Source organism: Bubalus bubalis, chromosome 2, assembly GCF_019923935.1.
Source record: "Bubalus bubalis isolate 160015118507 breed Murrah chromosome 2, NDDB_SH_1, whole genome shotgun sequence".
In the NCBI taxonomy this organism is placed as follows: domain Eukaryota; kingdom Metazoa; phylum Chordata; class Mammalia; order Artiodactyla; family Bovidae; genus Bubalus; species Bubalus bubalis.
This window is the reverse complement of record NC_059158.1, coordinates 78,554,313-78,576,349: the sequence shown is the minus strand read 5'-3', so window position 1 is coordinate 78,576,349 and position 22,037 is coordinate 78,554,313. Positions and strand designations below refer to the sequence as shown.

Sequence of the window (22,037 nt, the reverse complement as noted above, 5' to 3'; positions counted from 1 at the left end):
GTATGCTTGCCTGGGAAATCCCACGGACAGAGGAGCCTGGCAGGCTGTGGTCTATAGGGTTGAAAAGAGTTGAACATGATTTAGCAACAAAACAACAACAAAAACAGTCATATCCAAAAGAAACATAAATGTGGTTATAGATAACTTTAAATTGTCCTTTATATCTAAGCAACTCTGATATATCTAAACAACTTCTGCCTCACCCATCTTTTTCCTTTAATCTGCCAGAGTTCACGTCGGCCTAAAGTTCTTCAAAGAGAGGTAGATGTATGTGATACTTGCATTAACTAGCAATGTGGCTTTAACTGGAAATGGAGACAAATGCTGAAGTATTGTGTGTATATGTGTGTGTTTAATTAATATGGTTACAATAAAAAAAAACATTTAATGTATGTGTGCATTTTTTAAAATGCAGTAATTTAGGCTTTATTTTTAAAGAAAATCCACATTATTGAACTTAAAAAATAATACTGCATATTTAATAGTGAGCTTTTCTTAGTAGTGTTGGTATTTTGGGCCAATTATAAGACACACATTTTGTTCTGTTTACATTTAGCATTGTTACTAACATCTTAAGAATGAATGTTTCTGAAATCAAAACAAATTTTATCTTTAGTTGCTGGTGGCATGCCATTCACAACCCCCCCCCTTTTTTTTTTGCTTATATGATAGTTAATTAACTGATAAAATAAGCCCACAAAAAGCTTAAACTTCTTATGTTGTGTATTTGGACTCATTTTAAAAATAAGCTCTCTTATTGCATGTAGCTTAATTAATTTATAAAAAGCAGAAATTAAAAATCTTGAAATGACATGGCAAATAACTAAACCTAAATACTTCTAATTCCTACAGTCTAGATTTTTGCAAGTAAAGAACATTGAATCGTACATTTCTTATTGAAACGAGTTCATTTGTAGAAACTTTATCTTTGACAGTATGCTTTTTCTGTGAACACCATAAAGAATTTTGAATAAAATATTGCAGTCTGTAAGAGGCAGCTTTTGCCTCTAATGCTGGTAGAGGGAACTTGACAAACAGCTTGGACGTTTAAAAAAAAAATGTATATTAAGCTCATAAAATCTCAGCTGATTGCAACATTGTTTCTATGCTTGCTTTAAAAAATTTAGTGAAATCTATTAAACTGACTTGTATCTTTATTAAAAGATGATTTCTAAGAGCCCTAATGTAGTTTGACTGCTTTAGCAAAAAGGCTATTTTGAAGATAAATTATTGAGAAAAATAGTTTTAAAAAATCTGTTCAAATAAATATAGTTATATTAAATATGAAAGATTAATTTTTCATCTTTTTATTTCATTTTAGTAACTTAAAGCATTTATGTTAGAAGTAATTTTCAAACTTTTAAAGTTCTTTAAAAATGAAATTAATTAGCAGTTGAGATTCACTAACTTGGAAAAAATTAATTTATAATTTTCTTAAGTGGACGATATCATGGTCTTCTAGAATTTAGTCAGGAGTGTAGTATTCTTGATGAATGTCTGATAGCTTTGATTCCTTTAAACTGATGAAAGACTTAGTTTATGATTCCTTTTGAATATGGCTGTAGATACTACTGAAGCTTTGTCTGTTTTCCCTGATAGGCTTAGGGGGCTTGCAAAAGAAGTGTTACTGTGGATAATCTCCTTTTTCCTCATTGTTGTTTCCAGATTGAGTGGGACTAAGTATATTTGAGAGAAGTCAAGGGACAAATTTACTTAAAGAACAAATCTATTAAATAAATCTTTGGATGAAACTTTGAACATATCCTTTGGAAAATGTAATTAATGCTAATATATTTTAAAAATGACCCTGAATAACCTCTTGATTTTTCTTTCTTTCTCATTTGAATGGTAGAATTCTGGTACAGCTCAGGTTTTCAGCTTAGTAGCAGAGCGCAGAAAGAAGTTTCAAGAGATCATCAATCGCAGTAACAGTGAAGCAAATCAAGTGGTTCGTCCTAAAACTTCAAGTAAATGGTCTGCACCTGGTTCAGCTCCACAGTTAACTACAGCCATTTTGGAAATTAAAGAAAGTATATTGTCTTTGTTAATTAAACTTCACCACAAACTCTCAGGAAAACAAAATTCCTACTATCCTCCTTGGCTTGATGACATAGAAATTTTAATCCAGCCTGAAATTCCTAAATATAGTCATGGAGATGGTATAACTGCAGTAGAAAGAATTTTACTAAAAGCTGCATTGCAAAGCAGAATGAACAAACGCATCATTGAAGAGATATGTAGAAAAGTGACCCCTCCTGTACCACCCAAAAAGATTACTGCAGCAGAGAAGAAAACACTGGACAAAGAAGAAAGGTAATTTTTATTTTTAGTGCTTTAAACTAATGTATGATGCAGTTGATGATTTTATATTACCACCCCCACCCCCACTTTTGGTCATCTGAGGCTAGCTATAATCATAACTGAATAGTTTGTAAGAAGAGGGGAATCAAAGATAGTCAGTGCTCGTACGTTTAGCATGCTTGAATTGGTTGAGTTTCTGTTCAGTGGCTCAGTTGTGTCCGACTCTTTGCGAACCCCATGGACTGCAGCAGCGCGCCAGGCTTCCCTATTCATTGCCAGCTCCCGGAGCTTGCTCAGACTCATGTCCGTTGAGTCGGTGATGCCATCCAACCATCTCATCCTCTCGTCCCCTTCTCCTCCTGCCCTCAATCTTTCCCAGCATCAGGGTCTTTTCCAATGAGTCAGTTCTTCACATCAGGTGGCCAAAGTATTGAAGTTTCAACTTCAGCATCAGCCCTTCCAATGAATATTTCCTTTAAAAAATATTTAGGAAATAAAAAAATTTAGAAGAGGACTGATTTCCTTTAGGATTGACTGGTTTGATCTCCTTGCAGTCCAAGGGAATCTCAGGAGTCTTCTCCAACTTCACAGTTCAAAAGCATCAATTCTTCGGCTCTCAGCTTTCTTTATAATCCCATCTCTCACATCCGTACATGACTACTGGAAAAACCATAGCTTTGACTAGATGGACCTTTGGCAGCAAAGTAACGTCTCTGCTTTTTAATATGCTGTCTAGGTTGGTCATAACTTTTCTTCCAAGGAGCAAGCGTCTTTGTATTTCATGGCTGCAGTCACCATCTGCAGTCATTTTGGAGCCCCCCCAAATAATATCTCTCACTGTTTACATTATTTCCCCATCTATTTGCCATGAAGTGATGGGACCGGATGCCATGATCTTAGTTTTCTGAATGTTGAGTTTTAAACCAACTTTTTCACTCTCCTCTTTTACTTTCTTCAAGAGGCTCTTTAGTTCCTCTTCACTTTCTGCCATAAGGGTGGTGTCATCTGGGTATCTGAAGTTATTGATATTTCTCCTGACAATCTTGATTCCAGCTTGTGCTTCATCCAGCCTGGGACTGACCCTGACATTAAATTACTACTCTAAACCTGTAGACCCCTTTGGAAAAGTTGCTGTTATTTCTGTGGGGAACCTAATAATTCTCCTGCTGTTTTTTTTTTTTTTAAGTATTAATTCAACTTTAAGATCTTCCCTGGTAGCTCAGACAGTAAAGTATCTGCCTGCAGTGCAGGAGACCCAGGTTCAATCTCTGGATTGGGAAGATCCCCTGGAGAAGGGAATAGCAACCCACTCCAGTATTCTTGCTTGGAGAATCCCATGGACAGAGGAGCCTAGCGGGCTGTAGTTCATGGGGTCACGAGAAGTCAGGTACAAGTGAGCAACTAAGCATGCATGCGCAAACCTGTAGACCCCTTTGTAAAAGTTGCTGTCTGTTACTACTGTGGGAAATCTAATAATTCTCTTGTTATTTTAAAAAAATATTAATTCAACTTTAAATGATAGTAGAAAATAAAAGAAAAATTTTAATGATCCTTAAAAATTTGTTTTAGTTTCTTCTAGTGCTTTCCAGTCTTTCCTATATATGATCACAAATTGTTAAACAAGCAGTGTTTTAAAACTTTGATGGTTTTAGCTTTTGAAGATTTAAGTTGCTTTTAATTTGTTGTTGAATCATATTTATAAAACCTCTCCATTTTTCTTTAGACAGTGTTCTGTTTACCAAGATAAAGGAGGATAGGTGGCTCAGGATTAGCAGTAAAATTGACTTGCTCAGTTTTGTATGTTACTGAGTTTAAGGAAGGCATCCAGGTGAAGATGTCCAGTTAGATACAGGGTTAGAGACTTAGGTGAGAATTCTGAGTTAGAGCTACAGATTTAGGCATATAGGTAATAGAGCCTTGTGTATGGAAGAATATGGACAATAAAAAGATGAGAACACTTAGTATAAAACTCAAGGGAAAAACATAAAAGAGATTAACTGAGGAAGGAGCACCTATAAAGGTGACTCAAAACGGGATGGTTAGAGTGAAATAAGAGGAAAACTGCAGAGAATGGCATTAGAGAGGCATAAGAGGAGGAGGTTCAGAAAGGAAGAAAGATTGTTAAATGCTACAAAAGTTTAGTTAAGATTGGCAGTCCCATTTGATTAGTTAGGAGGTCATCCTTTGGTAACTGTAACAGAAGCAGATTTAATCATACATAGCTGTTCTTCATTTTTGCTGTAATTTTGTTACAGATAATTTATAATAAAAGTATACACAAAACTTTTAGTACATTAAAAATTTAGGAGGGTTCTTATTTCTCACAGTACTTTATAAATAGAAGTTGTTATATAATAATATAATTTAGGTGAAAGTTCATTAACTTTGAATTGGTAGACACCTAGAATTGAATAGATAAAATTGGAAAGTTAAAAATGAGGTACATTTTTTTTGTTGTTAACTAAGATTAGTCCTCTTCTAAATTGGTCACCTTTTGTTTTGGTTATAGAATAATGTCTATTTATTTTTTAAGGAAGATAAAAACATTCAGTGAATCAAAACTTATTCTATTTGGTTAAAGGCATTTTGTAATTATTATTCATAACAGATATAGATACTAGAGGACATAGTTCAGATGCTGGTTTTTTTTTTTTTTTTTTTTTTTTTTTTTTACAAAGGCTCTAATGCTTTTGTAATAGTGACCTAAAAATTTAAGGCTTTTTTTGTTATGGGCTTGTTTCCTTTGAGCGATGGTAGTATTGACAAGGACTTGAAACTAATTCTGTAGCAGACAGGTAACGATTAAAATGAATCAGTTTGAATCTCGCTATGCGGCTCACATTTTTTTCTCAATTTATTTTGGGTTTGGGGTTAAATTTCACAATAAAGGCAGAATAGTTTATGTACACATAATGATCTATTCCCAGGTACCCCAGCTATAGACAAACTTGACATCACTTTCATAATAGATTGATGGTAGTTTAATCCCTAAGTCATGTCCCATGGACTATAGCCCACCAGGCTCCTCTGCCCATGGGATTTCCCAGGCAAGAATACTGGAATGGGTTGCCATTTCCTTCTCCAGGGAATCGTCCCAACCCAGGGATCAAACTCGAGCCTCTTCCATCTCTTGCACTGGCAAACGTATTCTTTACCACTGCACTGCCTGGGAAGCCCTCATAACCGATTAACTCCATAGAAAACTAGATACAAATAGAAAACTCTAGAAGGTTGTAACCATATGCAACCTTAGTATGTCCACTTCTTAGGTCATAATGGAAAATTGCTGAGTTGTATGAACATGTTAGAACTTGTGTCTTTTTGTTAATGGTCTTTATGCACATTTATGTCCAAGTTTAGAAAGGAATAACCTAAATTATGAAAAAATTCACAAGGGAAAAATAACAACACTCCTTTTCTAGAAATCATAGACAACTACTACAGAAATGCATTGTTAAGAACACAATTTAAAACGATACCCATTTAATTTTCTTATTTCTGTTGAAGTCACCTGGTGTGTCTGAGTCTCTGCTCAGAGTCTCACAAACTAAAGTTGACAGACATAATTATCTATAATTTACAGTAATTCCAGAACAGAAATGAATTTTATTAAAAATTATTTATTTATTTATTTATTTTTGGTTGTGCTGGGTCTTTCGTTGCTTTTCTAGTCCAGAGGGTAGGGGCTGCTCTCTAGTTGTGGGTCATGGACTTCACATTGTGGTGGCTCCTCTCGTTGTGGAGCACAGGCTCTGGTGCGTGGGCTTTAATAGCTGTGACTTGCAGGCCCTAGAGCGAGGGCTCGTTTTAAAGCACAGGGGCTTAGTTGCTCTGCGGCATGTGTAATCTTCCAGGACCAGGGATCAAACTCTTGTCACCTGCATTGGCAGGCAGAATCTTATCCACTGTGCCACCAAGGATATCCTCGAAATGAATTTTAATACCAGTGCCAATCAATTTTCTTAAGAAAACCTCAAATATAATTGATTGGCACCGGTATTAAAATTCATTTCTACGACTTACGTGGTGTCACAGTGGATAAGATTCTGCTTGCCAGTGCAGGTGAGATGAGTTTGGTATTCAGATTTGTTACTTGAAACAGTATTTTGTGAACTTGTATATTCTAAATGTAAATGTACATGTACATATTTAAAGGTCAACTGTAGAGTGCATAACTCATTGTTTTAATTAAAGAAACGGTGAAGCTTACTAGTTTATAAAGGAGTAGTATGAAGACCAAACACATATTCTATCACTGCTGCTGCTGCTGCTGCTAAGTCACTTCAGTTGTGTCCGACTATGTGCGACCCCATAGACAGCAGCCCACCAGGCCTCCCCGTCCCTGGGATTCTCCAGGCAAGAACACTGGAGTGGGTTACCATTTCCTTCTCCAATGCATGAAAGTGAAAAGTGAAAGTGAAGTCACTCAGTAAGTGTCCGACTCCTAGCGACCCCATGGACTGCAGCCTACCAGGCTCCTCCATCCATGGGATTTTCCAGGCAAAGAGTACTGGGGTGCCACTGCCTTCTATCACTGCTATTATTATTTAAATATTTTTGGAGGTCTCATAGGTCTTTGAGCATCTACAGTACATTTTTGTTTGTTTCTGTTTTTTCCTTAGTGACCAATTTTAGTCCTTTGATAATGGGTTTAATTTTTAAAACCTTTTTATTTTGAAGAAATCTTAAACTTACAGAAATGTTTCAAGGATAGTACAAAGAACTTTCTGGATCATTTCAGAGTAAGTTGTTTTACAGTGGAATGTTTTAGTGTAATACTTTAGTGCATAGTTTTTAGAAATAAGGGCATTTTCTTATATAATCACAATATACCTTTCAAAATAAAGGAATTAGCATTTTACTTAGTATGATAAAATCCTTAGATCCCAAGTTTTGACAGTTGTTCCAGTAATGTCGGTTATAGCAGAAAGATTCTGTTCAGAATCACTCATCATATTTTGTTGTTGTATCTCTTTGATTTCCTTCAGTATGGAATAGTCTTCACTTTTTCCTTTATTTTCTTGACCTTGGCACTTTTGAAAGTTACAGAGCAGTAAGCACTGTAGAATATCCCTCAATTTGGGCTTGTCTACTTTTCCATTATGCTTGGATTTGGATGATATATCTTTGAGAACAATATCAAAAAAGTGTTGCTGGGGAGTTTCCTGGTGGTTTAGTGGTTAGGATTCTTGGCTTTCATTGCTGTGGCCCAGGTTCAGTTCCTGGTTAGGGAACTAAGATAACACAGCCCATGTGGCCCAGCCAAAAAAAAAAAAAAAGGCAGAGGGGGAATGTTGCTGTTTTGTTTTGATGCATCCCATCAAGTTGTCACATGATTTTAATTTGTTTCATGACTATTGATTAACTTTGATCACTTGATTATGGGGGTATCTGTTAGACTTCACTGTCAAGTTACTCTTTGTAAATATCCTCCCCTTCCTCACCTTTGTAATTAGTGTGTGTTAATAATTTGTGGAGAGATACTTTGAGATGCTGCAGTATTCTATTCTTCATCATTTCAGTTCATTCATTTATCTGCTTATATCAGTTTAGAGTTACAGATTTCTGTTTTACTTTATGAGCTATAATCTGCTCATTACTCATTTTGATGCTCAGATTGTTTTAGATTTGACCAGTGGGAGTCCCTTCAAGCTGGTTTCTGTATTCTTTGTATTTCTCTCCCCATCATTCTTTGAGCATTTTCTTATTTTCTGGGCCAAGATGATAGCCCAGGTTCATCTTGCATTTTATATTAGACATTTGTCCAAAGAGTTTTGGTTACTTTTAGTAGAGAATGTTACTTAGAAACCAGTCTATGCACTCATTCTAATGAGCTCATTCACAGACTCTCTTAGTGGGCAAAAAGTGTGTGCACAAGAGTGGGATATACTGAGGGGAGAGAGAGGTATTAAAAACTATGACTGTGAGTTCTACCTGATAATCCCAATTCTAATCCAACACCATAGGATTTATTCATCTTTTCTCTCTTTTCATAATTATAATCTCTAATCCCACAGTGAGAAACCTGACCCCTATAATCCTTTAATAGTATTAATTTTTTTATTAGTTCCCTCATATGTAACCAATTTCTTATAACTTTTCCCTGCATGAATGCCCTCCTGTGCCAGGCTGTTGGGTCTTGACACCCTGTCCTAGGCCACAGGCTTCCTGGGGAAGCCTATCTCCTGTCTTTATTAGTTTACTTTTTTTTTGTATACTTATGTTACACTCTTTTTTTTTTTTTTTGCAGTTAACCTCAGATTAAAATGCTCTTCGGAAGTAGATAAGGGATAATTAATAAATAGAATAAACTGAATTTATTGGTTTTCTTTTACTTCAAACAAAATAAGCCAAATTTGTGCTTTTGCGTAGTAGAAACTAGAAAACTTCCTGGCTTTTTGTTAATCCTCTTTTAGGAGAGACCTTTTCTTAAGGTAACAGTAAATCTGACTATTTTTACCTTTTAGATTCTATTCATAGCTTAACATAAATGTTTCTTCTAGCAATGAGCTTGCTATTATTTATACCTGGGGTTAAATTATGAGTTTTAACTAAAGCTCTTCTTGCTCTTGCAATGAACTGACATATACTTAGGAAATTGTGTAGTTGGAAAATTTTTTATCTACTTAAATTATTATTTCACATTTTAAAGTAAATTTTTTCTTTAATTTTTACCTGTTTACACCTAGTGATTTTCAGACCATTTTAAAGCAGCAGAATCCTTTAAGGACAATAAAACTTTACATGAAATTTAAAACATGGTACAAAAATTTGGTTGTTCTTAACTGTGTGTCAGGGACCCTTTCATACATTATATACTCCTGAAAGATAGTAGATACGTCTTAAGTGTGTCTGGTACTTAATACTTTATTTCTGTTTAATCTAGGCGACAAAAAGCTAGAGAAAGACAGCAGAAATTGCTTGCAGAGTTTGCATCACGACAGAAAAGCTTCATGGAAACTGCCATGGATGTTGGTAAGTCAAAATTTATTCGTTTAGAACACTCATACTTACAGTTATTACCATAGTACTTATCCAGTCCAATCATCCGTCAGTTTTTAACATTATAGACAGATGATTTCTGGTCTTTATTTAAACAATGGAGTAATGGAAGATCAGACCAAGGCGGTCCATTCTGTTGTTGAGTTAGCTGCAGTTGTTAGAAAGTTCTTGATGGTAGTAATACAGTAGTATTCTGCTGCTCTCTTCTGTTAAACTGCCCTTTAGATTTATAAGGTTCATCAATATGAACTTACTTTGATTTTTTCCTGTGAAATTCTTCTAAGATCCTTAAAATAGTTTTCAGATACTTTGAGTTTCTCTTGCTGTTTATATGTTCACTGTTTCTTAAAATCAGGTGCACCTCTCATTTCCATTAGGATTAGTATTAGCCTTTTACAATGAGAGAGGATGCCATTTTCCTGTGTGATAGTAGATTGCTATGAGTAATCTTTTACCGACATAGGAGATATAGATTAAATCTCGATTAATCTGTCTTCAGTTAACAGTATACTCCTTTCCCTGATTACTTCTTGCATTTCAGTGATTTCCCTCTCTCTTTTTTTCAATTTTAGACAAAAATGCTGAAATAAAATACAAGAATGTATGTTCAGACATGCAAATACATTCTCATGCACATAAGCACACATAACTGATGTTCAGAAGAGGAGGGTCAGTCCAGATTTAGCATAATGTGTTGTAAACCATCAACAGTGGAGTTTATGTACTTTGATGTAAAGTATACTAAATTCTGTTTGTTGGATTAACCAATAGCAAATCAGTTGACTTTCTTGTATGAAAGATGACGATTTAGTTCATGATACTGCTTTTCCTTTTTCTATGTTTTCTCTTCCTCCTTCTTTCCAAAAATGCATACTTACAATTTTTTGGTTTTTACACATTAAAGATAATGTCTATTAAGTGTTCTATCTATAGCCAGTTTCTTCATATCTTTTCGTATAAAATGAACTAATAAGCACCCCTATCTTTCATTTTTCTTTTCATCATCACTACCTTCTGCTTTTTAGAAGTTACTTGTTTTCTTTTTTAACATATCTTTTTATTTATTATTTTCCTTGTGCTGGGGCTTTGTTGCTGTGTGCTGGCTTTTCTCTAGTTGCAGTGAGTGGGGTCTGCATTACGGTGCATAGGCTTCTCAGTGTGGTGGCTTATTTTGTGAAGCGTGGGCTGTAGGCACACGGACTTCCGCAGGCAGACTCAGTAGTTGCGGCCTGGCAGGCTCCAGAGCATAGACTCCGTAGTTCCCGTTCACAGACTTAGTTGCTCTGCAGTATGTGGAATCTTCCTGGACCAGGGATCAAACCTATGTGCCCTGCATTAGCGGGTGGATTCTTATCCACTCTACCACCAGGGAAGTCAACTTGTTTTCTTTTAAATTAACATTGCTAATATTTTATTTTGCAGTTGCAGTCAAATCTTCCATTCAAAGATTTATTCTAAATGTTGAAAAACATTCAAGATAACTTTTTGAATGCTATTGACTTCAGGGCTAAATAATAGCCTGCTGCTGCTAAGTCACATCAGTCGTGTCCGACTCTGTGCGACCCCATAGACGGCAGCCCACCAGGCTCCCGTCCCTCAGATTCTCCAGGCAAGAACACTGGAGTGGGTTGCCATTTCCTTCTCCAATGCATGAAAGTGAAGAGTGAAAGTGAAGTCACTCAGTCATGTCTGACTCTTCACGACCCTATGGACTGTAGTCTACCAGGCTCCTCCATCCATGGCATTTCCCAGGCATGAGTACTGGAGTGGGGTGCCATTTCCTTCTCCAGTGCATGAAAATGAAAAGTGAAAGTCAAGTCGCTCAGTTGTGTCTGACTCTTCACGACCCTATGGACTGTAGCCTACCAGGCTCCTCCATCCATGGGATTTCCCAGTCATGAGTACTGGAGTGGGGTGCCATTGCCTTCGAATAAATAATAGTCTAGTATTCATTTATTTTTTTTGACTCCAGTGACCTGACTCCTAGACTGCATTAAGGAGATTGTATTTAGTAAATAGCCTCTTTTTTTACAGTCTTGGAATTGCTTAAACTATACCACCCTTTACTCATTTCTATTTATTATATTGTCTTTTGTTTTTCCTGAAGTTTCCAACTATCTGTTTTTCTAACTAATATGCCTTTATGATATCCCTGTTATTCTGCCCACTTAACCATACTGTCCTTTGCATAGAATTCTGTTCCAGTCTGGTCCATTTGCTCCGTAGGCATGCTGTACAGCTATTACCTTGGAATTTTCCTCTTACAGGGTTCATCTGGTGTTTCCTGCATCTTATCTCTTTTTGGAGGTCTTGTTTTATTAGAGTGCAAGTATATTGCCAGAAATGCTTGTGCTGGAAGTTAAACTTTCTGATTCTTTTTATTTCCAGATGGGACCCTGGTTTGCTCTCGTGCTTGATTGTTCATTTGGATGAATGTAATACACCTGTTAATACACATTTTTTGTTACACCTGATAAAGGACTACTCCCTTTTCTTTTACCATTAATTTGATAAGAAGTGTGGTGGTAATTCGGAGAAGGCAACGGCAACCCACTCCAGTACTCTTGCCTGGAAAATCCCATAGATGGAGGAGTCTGGTAGGCTGCAGTCCATGGGGTTGCTAAGAGTCGGACACGACTGAGCGACTTGACTTTCACTTTTCACTTTCATGCATTGGAGAAGGAAATGGCAACCCACTCCAGTGTTCTTGCCTGGAGAATCCCAGGGACGGGGGAGCCTGGTGGGCTGCCGTCTATGGGGTCTCACAGAGTCGGACACGACTGAAGCGACTTAGCAGCAGCAGCAGCAGCAGTGGTGGTAATTAGAAGGCAGTGGCACCCCACTCCAGTACTCTTGCCTGGAAAATCCCATGGATGGAGGAGCCTGGTAGGCTGCAGTCCATGGGGTCACTAAGAGTCAGACACGACTGAGCAACTTCACTTTGACTTTTCACTTTCATGCATTGGAGAAGGAAATGGCAACCCATTCCAGTGTTCTTGCCTGGAGAATCCCAGGGACGGCGGAGCCTGGTGGGCTGCTGTCTATGGGGTCGCACAGAGTCGGACACGACTGAAGCGACTTAGCAGCAGCAGCAGTAGCAGTGGTGGTAATTTGATTCTTCTTTGTGAGTTAACATTTTTTTCCCTTTCCTGTGACACTTTTATAACTGTTTGATTCTTAGAGATATGAAGTTTTATGATATGTATCTAGGTGGATCTTTTTCATTCTCCTTAGTACTTAATGGACCTTTTCAGGCTGAAAAGTCATGTATCAGAAGCTCTGAGAAAAATATTTCCTATGATTTTCTTGACAACTAGTATAGCCACCTTCCAAGATGACCCTCCATGATCCATACTGCCTAGTTTTCATGCCCTGCGTGCTCTCCTCTGATGTTGTGTCAGAATTGGTATTCATGATCACTGGGGCATGGCAGAAGTGATGATATGTCATTTCTGAGATTAGGTTATGAAAGATATGGTGACTTCTATCTTGACTGCTTTTCTGTCTCTCAAATTACGTATTCTGGGGAAGGCCAGCTGCCATGTTGTTAGCAGCCCAGTGGAGAAGCCTATGTGGGTAGGGACTGAGGCCTCTGGCCAACAGTCCTATAAATGAGCCTGGATGTGAATCTGCCAGCCCCTTTCAAATTTTTAGATGATACTGTCCAGCTGTTTGTTTAATAGCAGTCTCAGGAGAGATCCTGAGCCAGAACCATCAAGCTAAATTGCTTGCAGATTCCTGACCCTCAGAAAACTATTGTTTTAGGCCACTGAATTTTGGGTAATTTGTTAAACAGCAGTAGAAAACTATTACAATACTTTTCTCCATATATTTTCTTTATTCTCTTTGATGGGACTCTGATTATTTGGATATTGGATCTCTTAGATTGATGTTTTAATCTTCTGTGTCTGTTTTATATCTTTTTGCTTTACATGCTTAGAGGTTTCTTCTCTTTAATATCTTGGTCTTTGTCAGAAGAATTTGTTCTAAAATCTTTCTGAATGTGTTAGCGCTCTCTCAATTATCCTTTATCCTTCTGAACTGCTTAGAAATTTAAGTTACTCTTTTATGTTGTTAGTTTCCCTCGTTTGCCTGATAATTCTTGATTCCTCTGGAAAGATCGTCTGTTACCCTGCTGAGGCCTAAATAGGTTTGATCCTAGTAATTCTTTTTAGCCAATGATGAGGGGGGTTGACTCTCAGACTTAGATCTGGGTGGGAGGATTGCCGACTATTCTGTTTGGGCCCCCAGACGTTAACGCTCAATTAGAAAACCCTCTTACTCTCCAAGCAGCATGTTCAGTTCCTTTGGAGAAAGACAGTCATTTTTTTTTCTCCTTAGGGTAAATGCCAAATTACCTGAGTGCTCTATCAGTCAAAGTTGGGGAGGGAATGGGGTGCTGAGTAGTGAAGTTTTGTACATAGACTTCTGATTATTCTGCTTTCAGAATCACTTAATACTTAAGACTCCTATCCTCTGCCTCACTGACTGATTCTGAGCCCAGATTTGACATTCTTCTAACGGACCTATCAGTTCTTCCTTTCTGTAACTTTCTCATAATACATACGTGGTTGTAGCTATTATGATTTTCTTGCATTGTCAGCGTGTCTCCATCTCCTCTAATCTTTTAGAAATTTTACTGACATCTCTTATTTGTTGGTTGGTGAAACTCTTTCATGACGCCATCATTTTTCTGTATTCTTATGGGAATATTTCTTTATGTATATCTTTCCTTTTATTTCAGTGATTTTTTTAAAAGGAGTGGAGATAAAAGTATGTGCTCAGTCTTCAGTCTTGATTAGCCACTCACTAATATTTGCTATTATAATGTATAAAGTTAAAATTTTCTGTTATTATAAAAGCATTAAATTTTTATTATGGAAACTTAGAAAACACATATAATCAAAAATAAAATAATACTATATTTTTACTATCAGATTTCCTAATCTAGGCTATATCCTTACAAATCTTTTCTGAGTATATTTGTGTGTAAAGGTATTTTTTAGCCAAAATGAATTAATTTCATACATGCTGTTTATTCTTATGAAAAATTTCAAATATACAGAAAAACTGAAGGAATAGTATCACAAATTACCATGCGCCATGTCACCTAGTTAGCATTTGTCTTAATTTGTTCTTTCACTCACTCTCTTCCTCTACTAGATGAAGTAAGTTACAGACATCATGATACTTTACTCCTAAATACTTCAACATACATGTCCTAGGATTTAGAATACTCTCCTACTCAAGCACAATACACCATATGTAAGCAAATTACTTTTTCTTTCCAAGTAAAGAAAATAGCTTCAAAATACCAACCTGGGTATTATATTAAACAATGAAATCATTGAATTAAAATTTAAAAAATTTAAAATTGTTTACAGACCATTTTATCCTTTGGTAATTCTACTAAGGATAATAGTCAAAAGCTCTGTGTTCTGAAGTCACTTGAGAGCAGCATTTTGGGGGGAGTTAATGTAATGGTTTGATAAACAGTTTGATTTGTTTCTTTGCAACCTTAGGAGCTAAGAAAAAAAGCTTAGTGAATACTGTTTTTAGAAATTGTTTTTATCTGTTGCCTCCCACTCCCAAATGAGATAAAAACAATTTTCTGAGGAATTGATTAAGCAAAGTATCCAGAAGAGGTTAGGTAGTATTGTCTTGAATAGGAGAATGGCCACCTCATTCCCTGAGCAGATGGGAGAGGAGAGGGAAAGTGTGGATGGAGATAGAGGTAAGTTCCTTTAGGGGTAGGGAAAGTGGGAACTTCAGGTGATCACTCAGTTGCTTCAGTTCACAGGGCCAAGTAAAAGGTGAGTTTTGCTGAGTGAAAAGAATACCATCTGAAGTTTGGAGAAGTTGCTAATGAAAGTGGGAGATGTTGCTCATCCAGGCTAAGTATAAAAATTAATAAGCAATGCTTAGGGTCCAGTTATGTTCAAGATCATAAATTCGAATGTCGTTAGTCTGCAAAGTTATTGACTTGCTGTCCTAAATCTTACTACTTTTTGGAAGGTTTGATCTTTTTTTGGCAGTAGCCAGGGCACAGGAACAACAATTGAGGGATCAGGCAGACATGATTGCTAGCAAACAGAGGCAATTCACAGAAGCCATCAGGATAAAGGGCTCCGCTCTCTCCTAGTCCCGGTTCTTGCATGCTGCAGTGGTGACAGGTGAGGTAATAGAGATTCATGAGCATTTGGTTTATTTATGTTGATTATGGCCATGCCAGTGGGATTCTGGACCATTCAGATTTGTATATTCCTTTTATTTATAACTCATTCCCTTCCCAGAGAGATCTGTTTGACCCCTAAAACCTGTTTGAGATCTCATTTTCATACTTTGCTCAAGATAAAAATTGCAGTTATACGTCTCACTGCCTCTGATGACTCTCCCCGTTTACATGTGACATATATATTATTATTAACACATGAAGCAGGGTCCACACCTGAGGTAATATTTATCTTTAATATAGACACAATTTAATCTCAGTCTAGTCCTCTGCTTTGTCAGATGCCTTTTGTTTTTTTGCCTTATTTCCCATCTGTGTTACTAATATAAGCATTCTGTAGTTGTTTCTTTCTTATTTTGGCTTTATTTTTGTGTGTGAGAGATCTTCTCCTAAGATTTCTAGTCTCGTAACTTAGTATTTAAAGTATTTCAAACTTATAACATGCAGTACTTTATAAATCCTCAAATCAATATTGTACTTTAGTAGGTAAAAAATTTAAGGACACTTTTCTCTCTGAATTCAACAGATTTCTACTTTATGATTAGTATTCTTACTTCTCTGTTGATAATTCCTTTTTGCAGTTATCAAGTTTCCTATATGAAAAGACTCAACCTCTGCAGTTCCTTCTCTCCTGATCACTATCCCCCATTGTTTATTTTTACTCGCCATCTAGGTATAGAAGTCATGGGCTTCCCAGGTGGCACAGTAGTAAAGAATCTGCCTGCCAGTGCAGGAGGTGCAAGAGACATTGGTTCAATCCCTGAGTTGGGAGGATCCTCTGGAGCATGAAGTGGCAACCCACTCCAGTATTCGTGCCTGGAAAATTCCATGGACAGAGGAACCTAGGGGGGGTCTATAGTCCATGGAATCACAAAGAGTCGGGCATGACCTGAGCACTATTACCACCACATGTGTAGAAGTCAGGATGTTAGACCTGATTCATTAAGGTTTATCAGACAGATATGGCTGAAATCCAACATAGTTGTTCAAGGGAGAGTTTAGATGCTTAATGTAGAGTAAGAATGTATTTTGGAAGTTATTTTCTGATCTTGAAGTGAACGTTGGTCAGTCATGTCTGACTCTTTGCAACCCCATGGACTATACAGTCCATGGAATTCTCCAGGCCAGAACACTGGAGTGGGTAGCCTTTCCCTTCTCCAGGAGATCTTCCCTACCCAGCAATCGAACTAGGGTCCCCTGCATAGCAAGCAGTTTCTTTACTAACTGAGCTGTGAGGGATCTGAAACATACAACATTTAATCATACAAGTTATATGGTACAGAAAAACATGAAGAAGGATGAATTTTATCCCTAATCTCACCATCTAGAAGACATATGTATTACAGATGATACTGTGTAATACAATTTTTTATCATGTCTTTTTGCTCAACATTTTAGCATAAACATGTTCCTATATTATTATTAAAATTCCTAGTAACTGCGGTTTTACTTCATTGGAGAGGTAGCATGTAGTGGTTATGATCATGGACTCTGGAGCATTACTGCCAAGTTCATGTGACAGCCATTCCATTATCTGGAGTAATTTACTCTCTGCATTGGTTTCCACGTAGTTAAAAAGAGATCATTATACTACCTACCTCATAAGGTTGTGGTGAAGATTGAATGTAATGGTATACATTTCAAACATTTAAAACAAGAGTGCTTGGTGCATAAGTGTTTTTAAGCATTGGTTATTACTATTATTACTTTTATTCTATAATTTATTTAATCATTCCATCATAATTGAACTTTAGTTTTTAAAAAAATGTAATTATTATAAACATTGTGTACACAAAACCTTTTCCGTATTTGAGTCTGGGTCTAACAGTATGAATTTGGGGGGGATGATGATGATGATGATATATATATATATATATATATTTGTATGTTAACTATGTAACCAGCACTGTGCTAAACACATTATGTTTATTGACTTATTTGTCTTGATAGACACATGAGATAGATGGCAGTATTCCATACCTAAATTTAAGTTAAGAAATTTGTCTGAAGTTATACAGTAGTAAATGGTAGAGTCTGGGCTATTGAACAACAAGCTTTGCCTATTCTTTACTATTTCTCATATGTGAAGCAAACTGAGGAGAGCGAAGTCTCTCCCCTGCTTACTCCCCCAAGTTGGTAGCCTGGGGACAGAAAGGGACGGTTATGAGAATAGTTGCAAAGTGAGAATTAATAGACTGACGATTGATTGAGGCTTAAGGTATAAGATAGAAGGATAGTCATTGTGTTTGGCAAGTTTTATTTATTTTTAAATTAGAATGAAAAGAATACTTCTTTTCAAATAACTGAAACAAAAATCCTTGGTGTGACTCTATTAGTCTAGCCTGATTATAAGATTAGCTCCACTCCAGTCATATGAATCAAAAGTGGTGATGGTATGATTCTCTAAGCAAAAATTTAGTCCTGCTGTTAACAGATGAGATAATAAATACCAAGTAGATAGGCTTCCCTGGTGGCTCAGATGGTAAAGAATCTGCCTGCAGTGCAGGAGACCCAGGTTCTATCCATTCAATCCCTGGGTTGGGAAGATACCCTGGAGAAGAGAGTGGCTACCCACTCCAATATTCTTGCCTGGGAAATCACATGGACAGAGGAGCCTGGCAGGTTAGAGTCTTTGGGGGGTCACAAGGAGTCCCACATGGCTGAGTGACTAACACTTTCACTTCAGATAGAAATAGTAACTGTCTACAGTACCCATCCTTTAAGATTTCATTTGGAAAGTGGGGTAGTCCAAGCTTGAGCTGGCATGTGTCAGGATTTGGTTGACTTTTATTGTTGTTAGTTATGAAGGAGCTGTTTGTTTCATTATTTAATAATACAGTTTAATTTGAGGTTTATCCTTTGATTTTTTTTAACAATTTACATAAGAAAAAGAGAGGGTTGGGGATATAAATATATATATTGAAATATAAAAATATTTGCATCCCTAGTGTCCCCTTCTTAGGTAGATGATAACATACTATGTACACTTCTTCTGCCTTGCTTTCTTCACTCAACGTTATATCCTGGAGATCCTATCATGTAGCATATAGAGATATTCTTTATTCTTTTTTCTACCTGTATGGTAGATTCCCACCCCCACCTCCCCCATCAATAGTTTATTCAAATGGTCTTCTATTATTGGACATTTGGGTTATTTCCAGTTTTTTGCAATATAAGTTGTACTGCAGTAAATATCTTGTGGCATGTATCTTTATATATTTTGGTAATATATATGTAAGATACATTTCTATATGTGGGATAGCTGGTTCAGGGTAAACACACATGTAATTTTGCTACATATTGCCAAATTACCCTTTTAAGGGTTGTACCATTTAGTATTCCCATCAACAGTGTGTCAGAACAGCAGTTTACCTACATCCTTGTCATTAGAATATGTTGTCAAACTTTTGTATTTTTGCGAATCTTGTTGGTGAAAAGAAATGCTATCTGGTCTAGTTTTAATTAGCATTTCTCTTATTATGAAAAAGGATGCTCTTTACATCTTTAACTGCTTCTTTTTCCCCTGACACTTTTTTTTTTTTGCTACTTTAGAGTTTGGTTGTATCATAAACTAGCCTCTTTTATATTCTTATATTTTCTTGGAATCAGGCACAGTTGTAGACTTGCTTTCTTTTAGGTAAGACCGATCTGCTTGTGGCTTTGGAATGCCTATAGTGCACTAGTCCTATGTATCTATTGCTGTTGCATCTGTGTTATTATTTTATAAATTACTATAAACTTAGCCATGTCACCTTGTGAAATTCTTATTCTCTCAACTGAATAGAAACGAATTGAATTTATTTTCACTTAAATTAGAAAGCAGATCTTGTGGATAGAATACTTTTCTATGTTGGTTGTTCTGATCATAAATTTGTTCACTTTTGAGGCATAGTGCTGTATCTGTCATTTTAAGTCAGTCATCTGTGATGTGGTGTATTAAAAAATGCAACCCACAAATATAAATTATGTTTTGGTTATTTGGTTCCATAAATAAAACACACACTGATATCAAGCCAAAACATTTAAAAATGTATATGCTTAACATATACAAAGCTGTACGAAAGCAAAGCTGATCATTTCTTCCTACCTTCTCTTTTAAATCTCAACCGTTTGGGATAAACCATTATAAATAGGCTTTCTTGCTTCATATGAATACATATAAAAATTATAGAAATGGATTTTGTTTCTATTTGTCTTTCCTGAAATAAAATTTTACTATATATAATGCTATGCAGTTTGCTCTCCCTACCCCCCCTTTTTTTTTTCTCCAAGAGCATGTGGGATCTTAGTTCCCTAACCACAGATTGAACTGCCACCTGCATCAGAAGCAAGGAGTTTTAACCACTGGATCACCAAGGAAGTTCCATGTTTCCTTTTTAAAATAATTGAAATATAGTTGGTGTACAGAATCATATTAGTTTCACGTCTGTGTATGTGTGTGCATGCTCAGTCGCTCAGTCATGTCCAGCTCTTTGTGACCCCATGGACTGTAGCCTGCCAGCTTCCTTTGTCAATGGGATTTTCCAGACAAGAATACCAGAGTGGGTTGCCATTTCCTCCGCCAGGGGATCTTTCTGGCCCAGAGATTGAATCCACATCTCCTGTGTCTCCTGCATTAGCAGGGAGATTCTTTACCACTGAGCTACCTAGGAAGCTCAGTTTCAGGTGTACTACTTACTAGTAATTTGGTATTTGCATACATTATGAAATGATCATAATGCTACCCAAATGAAATGATCAACGTCCATATAAGCAATAATTGATCATATCAATATTATATACCATTGATACGATGTTGATGAGAATGGTACTTTACCTTAGTGGCCCTCCTCACTTATAACCATAACCTCAGACTAATCTTGAGAAACGTATCAGACAAGTTACAGTTGAGGAATGTTATACAGAATACCTGATCAGTACTCCTCAAAACTTTTAAGTTCATCAAAAACAACAGTTTCTTGAGAAACTGCCACAGCTAAGAGTAGACTAAGGAGACATGACAACTAAATGTAATACGCTGTTCTGGATGGGATCCTCAAAAAAAAAAAAGGGCGTTAGGTAGAAACTAAGGAAATCTGGAGAAAATATGGACTTTAATTTATCAGTATTATATCAATAAAATTGCTCAATAATATATCAATATTAGTTCATTGTGACAGTCATATCATGCTAATGTAAGATTTAAGGGGAAACTGGGTGTGAGGTTTATGAAAACTCTTTGTAGTGGCTTCAAAACTTTTCTGCAAAACTAAAATTATATTTCAGTGATATATTTTTTAAAAGGAATGAGAAGTCCCTCTCTATACCAAGTTAAAAAAAAAAACAGAGGAAAGCAAGAATGTTAGTAGTAAAAATGATGACCAGGTCAGGACAGTACTGTACATCTTTACCAGAATTAATGATACTGCTCTGCAGGAGCTTTGCAATTGTGGCCATTGTCACAGGCTTCTTAGCGGAAAGCAGTAAGCGCCAGTAGCGTGTTTAGTTTATGAGTAGTAATTCACCTAGTAGGATCCGAGCAAATACTCAGTTGTAGTTAAAATTAAAGTGTATTATATGTTCTTAAAACCAAGGATCAATTTATGCAGTAAAGAAGATTCTCTGTGCCTACCCCTAGGCTGCACACCACACTTTGCCCTGTGATACTTTTTTTTTTTTTAATTGGAAGATAATTGCTTTACAATATTGTGTTGGTCTCTACTGTACATCAACATGAATCAGCCATAGGTATACATATGTCCCCCTCACTCTTGAATCTCCCTCCCACTTCCCATCCCATCCTACCCCTCTATGTTGTCACAGAGCACCTGATTGGAGTTCCCTGTGTCATACAGCAAATTTCCACTGGCTAGCTATTTTACATATGGTAATGTATATGTTTCCATGCTGCTCTCAGTTCATCCCAGCCTCTCCTTCACCCACTGTGTCCACAAGTCTGTTCTCTCTGTCTGCATCTCCATTGCTGTCCTGCAAATAGATTCCGTATATATGCGTTAATGTACAATATTTGTTTTTCTCTTTCTGACTTACTTCACTTTGTCTAACAGGCTCTAGGTTCATCCACTTCATTAGGACTGATTCAAATGTGGTCTTTTTATGGCTGAGTAATATTCCATTGTATATATGTACTATAGCTTCTTTATGCATGAACATGGGTTGTTTCCATGTCCTAGCTACAGGGAACATGCGTCTCTTTCAGTTATGGTTTTCTTAATGTCTGTGCCCCATAGTGGGATTGTTGGGGCATAGGGTAGTTTTATTTTTAGTTTTTTAAAGAATCTCCATACTGTTCTTCATAGTGGCTGCCTCAATTTACATTCCCACCAACAGTGCAAGAGATTTCCCTTTTCTCCAGATACTTGTGTTTTGCAGTTGTCTGTTCCCAGCATAGGCATAATGTTTCCAAGCAAAAACATATTTCCCATGGTTCTGAGGGCACTAAATATATCATCCCTACATCATTTTCCCATTCTTTTCTCCTTTCATCCACAAAACTCCATAA

The 22,037-nt window shown here is 36.6% G+C and overlaps 1 protein-coding gene across 8 annotated transcripts in view; it reads left to right on the top strand.

Annotated features, from left to right (window-relative positions):
* The window catches only part of UBR3 (ubiquitin protein ligase E3 component n-recognin 3), a 200,227-nt gene that overhangs the window by 109,551 nt on the left and 68,639 nt on the right, over nt 1-22,037 (top strand). For 5 of the 8 annotated variants that reach the window (XM_025275194.3, XM_025275197.3, XM_025275190.3 and 2 more), the window contains exons 23-25: nt 229-261; nt 1,853-2,313; nt 9,188-9,276. In XM_025275194.3, the coding sequence (XP_025130979.2) occupies nt 229-261; nt 1,853-2,313; nt 9,188-9,276 (583 nt within the window). The remainder of the gene's footprint in view (nt 1-228; nt 262-1,852; nt 2,314-9,187; nt 9,277-22,037) is intronic. The other 3 variants (XM_025275209.3, XM_025275200.3, XM_025275199.3) reach the window with 1 other exon arrangement.